At 34.9% G+C, this 13,891-nt stretch overlaps 1 protein-coding gene across 1 annotated transcript; it reads left to right on the top strand.

The window, feature by feature from the left end:
- The first annotated feature begins 6,267 nt into the window (after positions 1 to 6,267).
- On the top strand, positions 6,268 to 8,091 carry LOC140436348 (uncharacterized). The gene has a single exon (XM_072525079.1). It carries the CDS (start codon positions 6,268 to 6,270, stop codon positions 8,089 to 8,091), a length of 1,824 nt encoding a protein of 607 aa, XP_072381180.1.
- The last annotated feature ends 5,800 nt before the right edge of the window (positions 8,092 to 13,891 follow it).

Below are 13,891 nucleotides of genomic sequence, written 5' to 3'. Positions count from 1 at the left end.
GTAGATTATTATGTGCTCTGTTTACGATCATAATTATTGTTTTTCTGGAGTTGATCTAAAGTGCGAATTGTTTATCCGGCTTAGCCGTAGATTAGATAGTGGACTATTATTAAGATGCAGAGGCGTGAATTTATTTTGCTATTTTGCCAGATATCGCTTCAATAGTAGTATTTTGAAAGTCGAAAAAGAATTGTGATATTTTTTTTCTTTAACTCGTACCAAACCTTACCTATGACTTGAATACCATCCAAGAAATCTGCCGATATGTAGCAAATCTGCGAAGCGCTCAAGTGATTTTTAATATTCTGTGCATTTGCTCAACTGTTCCATGCTTTTTCCTAAATCCGAAAATAAAATGCTTTTTAAATGTGCCTCATAGTGTCTTACCATCAAGTGTTTTCATCTCTGCTGTTTCTGTCATCATTTTTGTCCTCTCTATGTCAGGTCGTGTTTCTGCCGCGTATGTCATTATTTGTTGATGACTGTTTTGTAAATTGTGCCTTTCATTTCTTTTCCGATATATTTTTTTTTATTTAGGCAACCTGCGGATCTGTTTGCTCTATTTGCTTGATCATCTACTTCTGTTTTTTAAATATCTTTAATAAAATTTGCAACAATATGTAATATTTTTCGTTGGCTGCGACAACCGCCAGTTCTAAAGATGGTGTTGAAAATATTTTGTACATATTTTTATCGTTTTATTGTATATTTTTGCAGTAACGTGCATGTAATTAGATTGAAACCTGGTGCTTTATTAGATTTGTATTTTTGTTGAACCTTAGAACCTTAGAATTAGTGGAAAAAAGAGTTATACAACGACTCTTTAATATATTAATCAGTCTTAGAACACAAGAAACATGCAATCAGAGAGGAAGAACTAATAATCTTACGAGCAGAAGTAGAGAATGCTCTTAACCAATTAAGAAAAAAAAAACCCCGGGGATCGATGACATACCAGCGGAGACTCTAAAACAATGGGCGAGTTTGGCGTAGATGTGATAATGGATATGTGCAACTAAATATAGCACACAGGTGAATAGCCTGATCAGTGGTGCGAATTAACCTTTATCCCTATCCACAAGAACTATTACCAATATTTCTCATGCAAGCAACATTCTGCTACATATTATAATCAATGAACAGCTAAAGAACTTTCTATTTACAGACAAAGCTGAAGAAAAATGTGGATTCGTACAAGGGAAAGGAACGCGGGAACCGATGCTGAACATCAGACAGATAATATAAAAAGCGAGAGAACACAATATACCAATGCTGCTCTGTTTCGCAAATTACACAAAGGCTTTCGATCAAGTAAAATATGATCCCTTCTGGAGTATAATGAAAAATATGGAAGTATCTAACTAGCTAGTTAACTTAATAAGAAATCTGTGTGATAAAAACTCAAAACGCCAAAGTTAAAATACGCGGAATATATTCAGATGCTTACAAAACAAAGAAAAGAACTAGACAGCGCTGCATACTGTAGGCATTGTTAAACAAAATATATTTAGAATATATAATGAAGAAAGTACCAGCAGCGAATGAAGTTAAAATGATTACTACCACTGAACGGCTAACCGTGTAAGCAAATATTTCGGACTTTAGATCAACACGGAAAAACAAAAATAATGATCGTAGACAGCAAATAATTATCTACCTAACATACCACAAGTAGCGAATTTCGAAGTGGTAGACAGATTTGTATACTGGGGCTCCCTGATAACCAGCAATGGCTATTACTCCTTAGAAATAAAGCGTAGACTAGCAATGGCCCAAACTGCAACAGCTAAATTGATTAAAATATGAAAAGACCGAATATAACAACAAAGATAAGAATGGAGAAGGAAGACCTAAAGAAAAAAAAATGTAACTAAGGGATTTTAATGCTCGAATAGGCAAGCAAGTGATAGTTAGAATCAATCAAAATCATATCGAGAATGTTCAAAACGAAAATAGAGAGTTAATGACAAATTTCTGTACGAATAAAGACTTTGGAATAAAACAACACATTTTTACCTTAAAGATCAACACAAATATGCATTCAGTAGCACCCTTGGGCAGAGGTCCATGATGGATTATGTTAGAACCAACAGAGATACATAAAAAATAATCGACGTAAGATGCCTCATCTCAGCAGATTTATACAGCGACCATAACCTAGTATTACGTAAAACAAAAATCATGAAATACTGCATACCCAAAAGAGCGGCCCCAAACCAAACAAAAATCAGAGACGAAGAACTAAATATGAAATCTACGAAATTCTTATAGACAAAAAGAATATTAAAGGAGATTGCTGAGAATAAAATAGTATAAAACGATAAAAAAAATACTGAAAAAAACGCAACAGAAGTGGTGAAATTCCATTCCACTCGATATAAATTTCCAATGAAGATATTTAACGGTACTTTTGGGGTAAGAGCCCTCTGCTATCTGCATTAATTTGGTGCCTAAGCTGCCTAATTTGGATGTTATCAGAGTTAGTTGAGAAAAAGCCAACATAAAGGTCGGTCGCAAAATCTCGTAAGCTGAAATCGCTAGCTCGCAAAATACTCGCTTCGCTTAATAATATATTATATTTGTAACTAAACTAAGTATTTCGCAACGCATTATTATTCATAAATATTATCAAGCCAATCATTTATAGTAATCAGTGTTTCCTAAAACCGCAGTTATAATTTTTATATAAACACTTCATTTATTCAAACCAGCAGTGTTGCGAGTAGTTCGCTTTGAACATAGAAACGACATTCCGCTTCGCAATTCTACTTGTAATTGTTATAGTGAAAATAGCCTCAGTGAAAAGTGTAGTGAAATATCCCATATCACAGTGTTTTCGGACAGCTATCAGAAATTGCTATTTAATCTTAGCATTAAATATAAGTTAGTATTTAATCTGTTTTTCATTCCAGCCCTTGGCTGGTGGTCCTTCGTCCTTCAATTTTTTAAATGATATTGTTCAAACAAGAAGCACATCGTTAACAGAGGGAGTAAGAACAAAAAACACAGAACATAACAAACACAATAGGCATTAAACCACTATGAATGAATCTGAAATGAAACAAATACTTAAGTCAGACAAATAAAAAGGGAACACTTGGAGTGCCTAAAACAGATGGAACTCGTCTTCTCCGGCACACAAAGAGAACATAAAGAATGATCAGAAAACAAAGAAGAGAGATGAACGAACTAATAAAAACGGGACACATTCAGAAGGTAAATAGGCAGATTACTTTTGATCCCTATTTGCTAGAAGTCACGACAAATGAAGAGAAACATTAAGGAAGGCGCGATCAGAAAGCATTAAGGAAATTAAAAAATAGAAAATTACCAAGAGAGGACAAAATACCGAACGGACTCCTAAAGTAGAAAGTGTTGCAGTTTCGCAACTGTGTCTAAACATTTTTAATATATTAACAAACTGTTTGATTTTCCCCGTATATTAAGCCAAGATTCCATGTACAAAAGCACAGTTGTTTTAAAGACCAAACATTGCCAGACGAGCCATCTGCGAAATAACACAGACGTGTGTTAGAGATAAGAGACAAGTTCAATATGCCAAATCAGACAGTTAAGTTTTATCTCCCAAACGACACAGATGTGTGTTTGGGTTAGAAGCAGCGCATCCTACCTGACTTCGCTTCGGTCTTGTGAGACAGTGACTTTCTTGCTTTTATACATTTTAAACTTTTATACATTTTACTTAATGCTACTTGTTATTAATATGTGTATAAACATTAAATTTAAATTGCTCATAGTATAATATAGTTATTTCATTCTGAGTGCATTTTGTTTAACATCATTATATTGCTTCGTATAATATTTAAGTAGAAATCAGCTGATAAAGTCATTGTTCTTTCTTGTATCATATTTAACATACTTGAAGTTTTATATTATTAATAATAATATTGGTTGTCGTATTGGTTTCGCATCATATAAGATTTTAATTTATAGGTCTTTATATTTTTATTAAAATTGAACGTATGTGTATTTGTCTTTGGCTTTTATTTAATTCTAAATTTAGTTTAGAGTTTTTATAGTCTACTCGTTTATTATTTTTCTATGGGAATATACATACCCAATGCGAAAGAAAGAAACCAGCGAGTTCTAGGTTGAACATAATATATTCTCTTCCTTTCTGATGACCTAAATTATTATATAGAGGTCATCGTATGTGCAGACCGCAACACAAAGAAGCAGATATAACCTAAAAACAATTAAAATAAATACAATAAACAATATAGCAAAACAGAATACTACAAGAATGGATATCAAGCATCCTAATACGTATATTCGCAATCGGACATGAAGAACTACAAAGCAAGTGTTAACAAATAAGCTTAATAAAATTTTAACACTAGCAGAAGAACAACAAGGTTTTAAATCGGGAAGATCATACTCCGACGCTATAGTGACAAGTGCAAGACGGAGGCATTTAATGGGGTCAAATGAAAGGACGTTATCGGCTTACTATAAGCAAGAAAGATACCTCTAGGAATAATCAGAACGATCAAAAATATCTACCAACACAATAAAATAAAAGTAAAAGTAGAAGGACTAACTGACTCAATTGAAGCTGGCAATGGGATAAGACAGGAAGATTCTACGAGTCCACTTTTGGTCATCATCATCATCAGTGGCATTACAGCTCGTTATGCGCCAAAGCCTTCTTCAGAACAATCTTCCATTCGCCCTGTCTCTGGCAACTCTTCTCCATGCTTTAACTCCGATAGATTTTAGATCATCCTCTATGTTATCTTGATACCTAAGTTTTGGTCTTCCTCTGGCTCGTCTTCCCACTGGTCCTCTTCGGTCGAAAATTTTTCTGATCGTTGCATCTTCATCTCGTGATGTCCTATCCATCGAAGGCGTGCTAATTTAATACATTTTACAATGTCAGGTTCCCTAAAGCTTCTGTATAACTTAAAGTTGTAGCACCTACGCCACAAACCCTGTTCTTGGACTCCTCCATTTATTTTCCTTAGAATTTTTCTCTCGAAACATTTAAGCAATTCTTGGTCGTTCTGTGTAAGTGACCACGTTTCTGACCTGTATGTTAACACTGGTCTTATTAGTGTTTAATATATGGTAACTTTAATTTTTCTGGGTAGTTTTGGGGCCATCTGTTTCCTCAGGCCATAATAGCACTTATTGGCAAGCACTATTCTTCTTTTAATTTCTTCACTGACATTGTTGTCTTTGGTCAGCAGCGAGCCCAGGTAGACGAAGGTGCCCACACCTTCCAGTTCCAGATCATCAATTAATAGTCTAGGTATATGGTTGCCTGATCTAGTACAATACATATACTTGGTTTTCTGTGCGTTTATTTTTAATCCCATTCTCAGTGCAGACGCCATTAGTGATCGAAATGCTTCGATCAGTGATTCTGTGGACCTAGCAATAATGTCTATGTCATCTGCATATCCGACTCTTCTTCTTAAAGTGCCTTCTCCTCAATGGAGGTTGGCTACTACAATTTTAAAATCTTCTCTATCTTCAGCTGTTCTTATTAGCTGTTCAAAATTTAGCCCTGTCCATTGTCGGATGTTTCTGAGCCACGATAGTCTTTTCCTTCCTAGGCCTCTCTTTCCCTCGATTTTTCCTTTCACTATAAGTTGGGCATATTGGTACTTATTATTTCTCAGTATGTGGCCTAGGTATGATGTTTTTCTAACTTTTACTGTGTTAAAAAGTTCTCTTTCCTTGCCTATTCTATGCAGCACTTCTTCGTTTGAGGTATGCGATGTCCATGAAATTTTGAGCATTCTCCGGTAGATCCACATTTCAAAGGCCTCCAATTTATTTACGGTTGATGTTTTTAGGGTCCACGTTTCAACTGCATATAGAAGAGTCGACCAGACGTAGCATTTTGATAAACGTAGTCGAATTTCGAGTTTTAGTCGCATATCCGACTACTTTTACAAATTTATTAAAGATGGTGCCATTCGTATTAATATGGCACTCTCGAATTACTTTTTCTAGTGCAAGCTTAAATAAGAGACACGACAGTCCATCTCCCTGTCTCAGTCCATTTTTACAATGGAGGGGGTCCTCACTTTTACCACAATAAAAAAAGTAAGAACTAAAAACGGATACCAAATGGGAGAAAAACAACTTAAAATATTGCTACTCTCTCAAAGTGAAGATGATTTACAACGTACACTTTACCAATTGTTGTAAAAACAACCTGCTTTATTGGCTAGCAAGCTCACCACAAAGGTGGTTGATATCATAAAGGATAAATTGCCCTCTATTACCTCTATAAACATGTGGAGCGATTCTGAGATAGTTTTGGCGTGGCTCAGATCACATCACTCCAGATGGAATCAATTTGTCGCCAACAGGGTAGCTCAAATTCAAGAAAATTCTTCTCACTCTCATTGGAGACACGTAAAGTCTAAAGACAACCCTGCTGACATCCTCTCCAGAGGAATGATGCCCTCTAACATACTCAACTCCACTCTTTGGTTTCACGGTCCTCAGTTTTTGCAAACATTTGACCTAAATTTGTCTGAATATAGTCCGAAGTTTAATTCTAATAAATTACCTGAAGAAAGAAAAGTTGTTCTTCACACTCGAAGTGCTCAATTTGATTTCTTTGTCATGCTTTCTGAAAGGTTCTCCAGTTTCACGAAATATGTAAGGACTATAGCTTATGTACTCAGATTTGGTAATAACGCAAAGTCTGGCACTCAAAAATTATCCGGTGCACTTGAAGTATCTGAACTTCAAAATGCCGAAATGAAAATTATAAAATTATTGCAAAACTCAAGTTTCTCCTCAGAAATTGCTGATTTCAAAGGCAATAAGATTATTTCTAATAAGTCTCTCTTACAATTTGCTCCTTTTCTTGACAAAAATGAAATGCTCCGTGTAGGTGGACGTCTTAGGTATTCCGAAGTTACCTTTGATCAAAAATATCCTCTCCTCCTCCCCTCGAAAAATCATGTTGTTCGTCTAATTCTCAAAAAAGAACATCTTAGGCTCCATCATGCAGGTCCTCAGAATACTCTCTCTCAAGTTCGCCTTAGATATTGGCCCTTGAATGGTCTACGTGAGATTAAGAGGATAGTCCACGAATGTCATGTTTGTTTCAAGTTTATTGCCAAACCCTTAGCTCAAATCATGTCTGATTTACCTAAGGAACGCTTATGCTCTGCTCAAGTTTTTGCTCATGTAGGTTTGGATTTTGGTGGTCCCTTTCTAATAAAGGCCTCTAAAGTTCGTAAAAGTCCCTTGATAAAGTCATACATAGCTCTATTTGTCTGTATGTCCACACGTGCGGTTCATATAGAATTAGTCAGTGGGCTCACAACAGAAGCGTTTCTTCTTACTCTTAAGCGCTTTATCAGTCGAAGAGGTCTCCCTCAGACTATATTCTCTGATAATGCGACAAACTTTCTTGGGGCTAAAAATCAGTTATTCGAACTCTATAATTTCTTAAAAAATAAGGAAACTAACTCTTCTATTCAGGCATTTTTAGCCTCCTCTCAAATTCGGTGGAAAACAATACCACCTCGATCTCCTCATCATGGAGGACTCTGGGAGAGCGCTATAAAGAGCGCTAAACATCATATCTATAGATTGTTGGGCAATCTCAAAATTACATTCGAGGAATTCAGTACCGTGCTTACCCAAATTGAAGCCGTACTTAATTCTCGGCCCATTTGTGCCCTCTCTAATGATCCCTCCGATTTCACATATCTTACCCCTGGTCACTTCCTAATTGGAAGGTCTCTCACCTCGCTACCCGACCAGGAGTATACATCTATCCCGGAAAATAGACTTAGCATCTGGCAAAATCTCTCTAAGCTCCAGCAACTTTTTTGGAAAAAGTGGTCGACTGATTATCTAAATCGACTTCAAAATCGTCCAAAATGGTTTCTCCCATTCAAAAATTTAGAACCCAATGACCTTGTGTTAGTTAAAGAAGATAATCTCCCTCCTCTCTACTGGTCATTGGCACGAGTGATGGATGTCTTTCCGGGTAAAGATGGCCGAGTGAGAATTGCATCTGTTAAAACTAAGGATGGGATTTTCAAACGCACGATAACAAAATTGTGTCCCCTTCCTAGTGAAGGATTATGTTAATGTTATTAGGTTTAGTACTTTTACTCATATGTTGTTTGTATACTATTACTCATATTGTTTTTTTATGTACTCTTTTCTTTTTAATGCTTTATAATGTTAAAGCTAGTGCTTCAACGGGGGGCAGTATGTTGTAAAAACAACCTGTATAATAGTGTAATCGTAGTATAGTTATTTTATCAAATTGTGCGCTCAGGTCGGCAGCTATCGTGTTAACGTGTGTGCGACTGATTTCCTAGATCAGGGACCCGTCCTCCCCTCGTTATGTAACTTAAGACAGACAGTGCCAATTTGCCTCTCGGCAAGTAAAGGCCGGATGTGTGTGATCCCGAGAAGTGCGTGGTGCGTAAGTGTTAAATGCGCTTGTAAACCCGGTGTTTTGTGTTAAAACGTATATAGTTGGTCTCTCTCAATTTTATCATTTCATGTATATCTGTTACTGCCTCCCCGCACTCACTGTAAAGCTAATATTTGTATAACTCTTTATGTAACTATCAGAATTGCGATAATTGTCAATGTTTGAACCAGCCCTTAAGTCTATTGTGTAAATAAATCGAAGGAAAATACCTCTTAATTGTTTTATTGCTTCAGTGGTCCTTTATAAATATTTTGAAGCAATTAGGTGTTCAAATACGCCTCTCTTAAATGTGGATAGTTTGGCAACAAAGTTTACCCTTTTCACCACCAATTTAATATAACCATCAGAAAATTTACCATCACAATTTAACCAACAGCAAATCTACTAAGATGTAAACTAAAGCTAAAGGGACAGATAATAGAACAAGTGATTGAGTTTAAATATCTGGGCATCACACTGTCTAGCTACGGAAAGCTCAAAACAGAAGTGGAAGATCAAGTCCATAGGGTAAACAGAGCCGCAGGATGACTAAATGAAACAATAACGAGGACTAAAAATATCGGAAGGAAATGAAAGCAGAATTTGCAAAACAGTCATCAGACTAATAATGACGTAAGCGGCAGAATCACGACAGATATGAAAACACTTATAAAAACGGAGATGCAAAAGATGGAGGGAGACGTTTTCAAAATAGAAAGACGATCAGTGGGAAAACCACGAAAACAATGGAACAACATTTTAATGGATGCACATTGAAAAACAGAGAGAGTCAAATGTACATAAAAAGAAGAAGAATAAAAAGATATTATCATACTATCTTTTTTTTCCCTTCTTTTTTTTTAGTTAAACACAATCAGAATTCTTCATATTGTAATAGGCACAAAATGAAAGTTTAGGGAGTAAATAAAAAGGAACTGGATTTTTAATTTGGACCAAGTAATAAAACAAACAGAAAAGTTTTAAATTTATATAGTATTTAAGAAAGTATTTAGAATAACACTAATTCAAGTAAAATAGAGTAAAAAGATACAAATATTTTATATGATTTCTTTAACATCGGAATGTGTCTACCCTATAATTATATCTTTTTAATAATTAAACGAGTCGAAATACTCAATATATCACTTATGGGGACTACATTTCAATTTTAATTAAGACGCCAGGTATGTATACGAAATACGATATTTTTTAAATGTACATACATCACACTAAGCGACTACTGTCAAAAAGTATACAACCCTAAACCGAAACACGTGTAGCATACTGTCAGTAAAAAATAGGAAATGGCTCATCAGTGGCGCCTATTTTGACTGTTGTTTTGGATGCATGTTTATCATGAAAATTTTTGGCTATACCCCAAACTAACTCAATATCATTATAGTGGACAATGGTAGGGCGGAAGTCGAAGAACTTCATGGCCATATTTAAGAGCCATTTGGTCAGTAACAAATTTATTTTAAATTTTGTGCTCTCCACACGTTGAAGTAAATCGACTTTTAAAAATATGTCACTGTGATAAATTTTCTTTTCTCTTAACCACAACTTCATTTCTTCTTTTGTCCAGCTGCTTGAAGGAAATCTCTCTTCTACTCTTGAGTGGTAGGATGTTTTATCCAACACTATTATGGATAGTCGCTCCAATTTTTTTAACAAATTTTCTTCAAACCATTCTTCAAAAATATTTGCATCCATATTTCGATGGTAATTACCTGTATTCTATGTGGACGAAAAAATTAAACTAGCGTCAGGAATAAAACCCTCATCATTTCCAGCATGGGGCATCACTCTACTCAATATGGCATATAAAGTGTTGTCCAACGTATTGTACAAAAGACTCCTCCCCTACGCCGAACAAATAGTGGGAGGATATCAGTGCGGTTTCCGTCCTAATAAATCAACAACGGACCAGATATTTACAGTAAAGCAGATCCTTGAAAAAACCTTAGAGTTCGGCGTCGACACCCACCACATATTTGTTGACTTCAAAGCCGCATACGACTCCGATAATAGAAATAAACTTCTACTTGCTATGGTAGAATTTCGCATTCCATTTGATCTTGTCCGGTTAACTGAACTTACACTCACAGGTGCAGAGAGCATGGTAAAAGTCCAAAACGATTTCTCAAGACCCTTCCATTGCAAAAATGGACTAAGACAGGGTGATGAACTATCGTGTCTCTTATTTAACCTGGCATTAGAAAAAATGGTACTATCTTTAACAAATCAGTACAAATTGTCGGATACGCAGATGACATAGACATCATAGGTAGGTCCACAGAATCTCTGACTGAAGCATTTCGGTCGTTAAGAGCATCTGCACACAGAATGGGACTAAATATAAATGTTCAAAAGACCAAATATATGTGTTGCACTAGGTCAAGCAACCCGACACCTACACGAATAATAATTGATGACCTAGAACTGGAAGGTGTTGACACCTTCATATACTTAGGGTCGCTGCTAACCAAAGATAACAACGTCAGTGAAGAAATAAAAAGAAGAATAGTGCTCGCCAATAAGTGTTACTATGGCTTAAGAAGACAGGTGGCCTCAAAAATGCCTAGAAAAATTAAACTGACTGTATACAAAACACTAATAAGACCAGTGCTAACAAATTGTTCAGAAACTTGGACACTAACACAGAATGACCAAGAACAAGGTTTGTGGCGCAGGTGTTACAATTTTGAGTTGTATAGAAGATTTGGAGAACCTGACGTTGTAAAATTCATTAAGGTAGCACGCCTCAGATGGATAGGTCATGTAATCAGACGAGAGAAAGATGCCATAGACAGAAAAATTTTTGACCGAAGAGGGCCGATCGGACAACGAAGAAGAGGAAGACCGAGACTTAGGTACCAAGACAACCTAGAAAATGATTTGAAGTCTATCGGAATTAGAGCATGGAGAAGAGTTGCCAGAGACAGGGGCGAATGGAGGATTGTTCTGAAGAAGGCTTTGGCTCATAAAGAGCTGTAACGCCACTGATGATGATTTCCAGCATGAAGTATAATGTAGCGTTTACCATTAGCGGAACGACTAGAAGAATAATATTTCGTGGTGCCATCTTGCCAGGACGATTTTGACATATTTCCTTTAGCGAAAATCCAAGTTTCATCTAAAAATACAACTTGCCTCAAGACACGTTTTATTGTTCATGTATTTTCTTAAAAAATGTCACCGTTTTAAAACAACATTAGAGAGCTCACACAATACTTGTCTATTATTTGTCTTTTTATATCGAAAACCTTAATGTTTCAGCACCCTGCACAAACTTGTTAAACTAATATCTCACAGTTTCTTTTCTTTGGATGGACCCATATTATTTTTTTCTAAATTGAAATAGCTTTCGACTTTCAGAATTAAACGCCGTTCTTCTGGAGGTAACACTCTACGTTTCGACTGTATTTTATTTTCTTCCAAATTACTCATTTTACTTTAAAGTACCGCTTTACTACACTACTATAAAAAAATAGGTACTTATATGCACCTTAAAAGAACGAGGGTTGTACAACAGACGAAACAATCGAACACAAATTATTTAACAGCCAATGCTAAACAAGCATAAACACTGCATTGATTGTGATTGCAAAAACCGTTCGCATGTTTTAAATAAGATTTTTGCTGCTTATGTATTTTGCTAAATTATTAAATAACACCAATACAACCCACGACCATCAATTAATTTTTAACGATAAACAGAAGTGTAATATGATGACAAGTTTAAATTTGATCTACTTTGTCGATAACAGTGTCGTTAACAGAAAGATATTTTTAAATAGCAAGAATTATTTTTCAATGATTGTGTGGATTTAGGAATTACATTACTAAACAAATTTTTAAAAAGTGTGTATAAAAGAGATTACAATTATTATGACACATGGTACTCCTTATTTTTCAAATAATATGTTCTTGTAAAGGCATAACTTTGATTATTGGGTAAACCTACATTATACGATACGTCAGAAGAAATTAAAAAAAAATTAACATGTAATAAATTCACTCTTTAAATAAATATTCCGTACTCCTACTATTGCAATAAAATATTAAAATCAATAAACTATAACTTGTTGAGCAGTGCTGATTGAAACAACAGAGTAGTAGAATGTCATTCATAAAGGTAGTGTAAAATATATCGCCGCTTATCTGGTCCGCTAGTAATAAAGTTACCAGCATTTAATTGCAAAGCGGCCTTCTTAGGTGGAAAATACTTTATTTAAGTAATATAAGCATCTTCAATTATTATAAACAGAAACTTAAACAAAGAAAAATATTTTTACTCAGTAATTCTTGAAGGCAACATTAACAAAATTACTACAACATGAATCAGATCGTTAATACGCTGAACATATTCTCTAGAAATTTTTATCGACTACCAATAAGTAATGAATCAATATATTGTTGTCTAAAGTGAAATCCTGTAGCACCTTTATTACTCCTTTCTCCTACAACGTCGGAGCAGTGAACCTTTCGTTTATTACGACAGAATGGAATAAATGTAGACATTACATTATTCTCAGAATTCTTTTAATTTTTATTTTGTTTGTATATTATTCGCTTGTAGTCTGCTGAGGAGATAATTTATCATTTTAAAAACTTAATGTCTGTCTTTATTCGTTGTATTTATGTTCTAGGAATTTTTAATTACTTATATTAAACATGGTTATACAAGAATGAGTTATTGCGTTTTTATTACCTAATAAAAATATGTACAATGCGTGAAGATTGGCTAGGCCACTGATTTTTTAATACGCGACTTACTTTTAACAGAAAAATCTGGAGTACCTTGCTTTGCCGATAAAGTTTTGAATTTGATAATTCACTGAAAAATATATTAGAAAACGGTATTAGAAACCGTCTAAACAAAGAAAGGAAGAGAATACAAAATCTTTTAAATCGCAATAAATAAAAATATGGAATTCTATACTTTATCTGTTTCCAACTGGTTGCTCATTACAAACGCAACTATTCACTAATCTGCAAACGACAGGTAAAGTGGTCAAACTGAAATCACTCAAAATAATATCATCTCCTGTTGAAATGTAATTTTAGATTAAATTTTTTAAAGAGTCTGCTTTTTACCAGAGAAGATAAAACATAACTTTTTTCTTGTTTTTTTCGTCTATTGTATGGCTAACATGCATTTGTATTTTTGGTAGATCAACATACCTTCGATTGATACCAAAGACCCAATCCCTATGTATGAAAAACATCCCTAAAACATTTTTTTGACTGGATGTTTGATGGTTTGATCAATATGAGATGGTGTAAAGTTTTCATTGTCAGACTTCCTAACGAATTTCGATCGCTGTCCCTGAACTATAAAGTGAGTTTCATCTGTAAATAGGACTTTTCTGCAGTCGTCCAATACAGTACAATAGCCTTTATTTCTTCATTTGTTCAGTTAGAAGCTGTTTTTTCTGTGGAAGCATTGCTCTTTTACCATTC

Source organism: Diabrotica undecimpunctata, chromosome 1, assembly GCF_040954645.1.
Source record: "Diabrotica undecimpunctata isolate CICGRU chromosome 1, icDiaUnde3, whole genome shotgun sequence".
Classification (NCBI taxonomy): domain Eukaryota; kingdom Metazoa; phylum Arthropoda; class Insecta; order Coleoptera; family Chrysomelidae; genus Diabrotica; species Diabrotica undecimpunctata.
The sequence above is the reverse complement of the archived record's forward strand: the minus strand, read 5'-3'. Positions and strand labels throughout refer to the sequence as shown.

What these genes read in the sequence shown, in the direction of transcription:
- LOC140436348 (XM_072525079.1), top strand. Translation starts at nt 6,268, where the DNA reads ATGTGGAGCGATTCTGAGATAGTTTTGGCGTGGCTCAGATCACATCAC.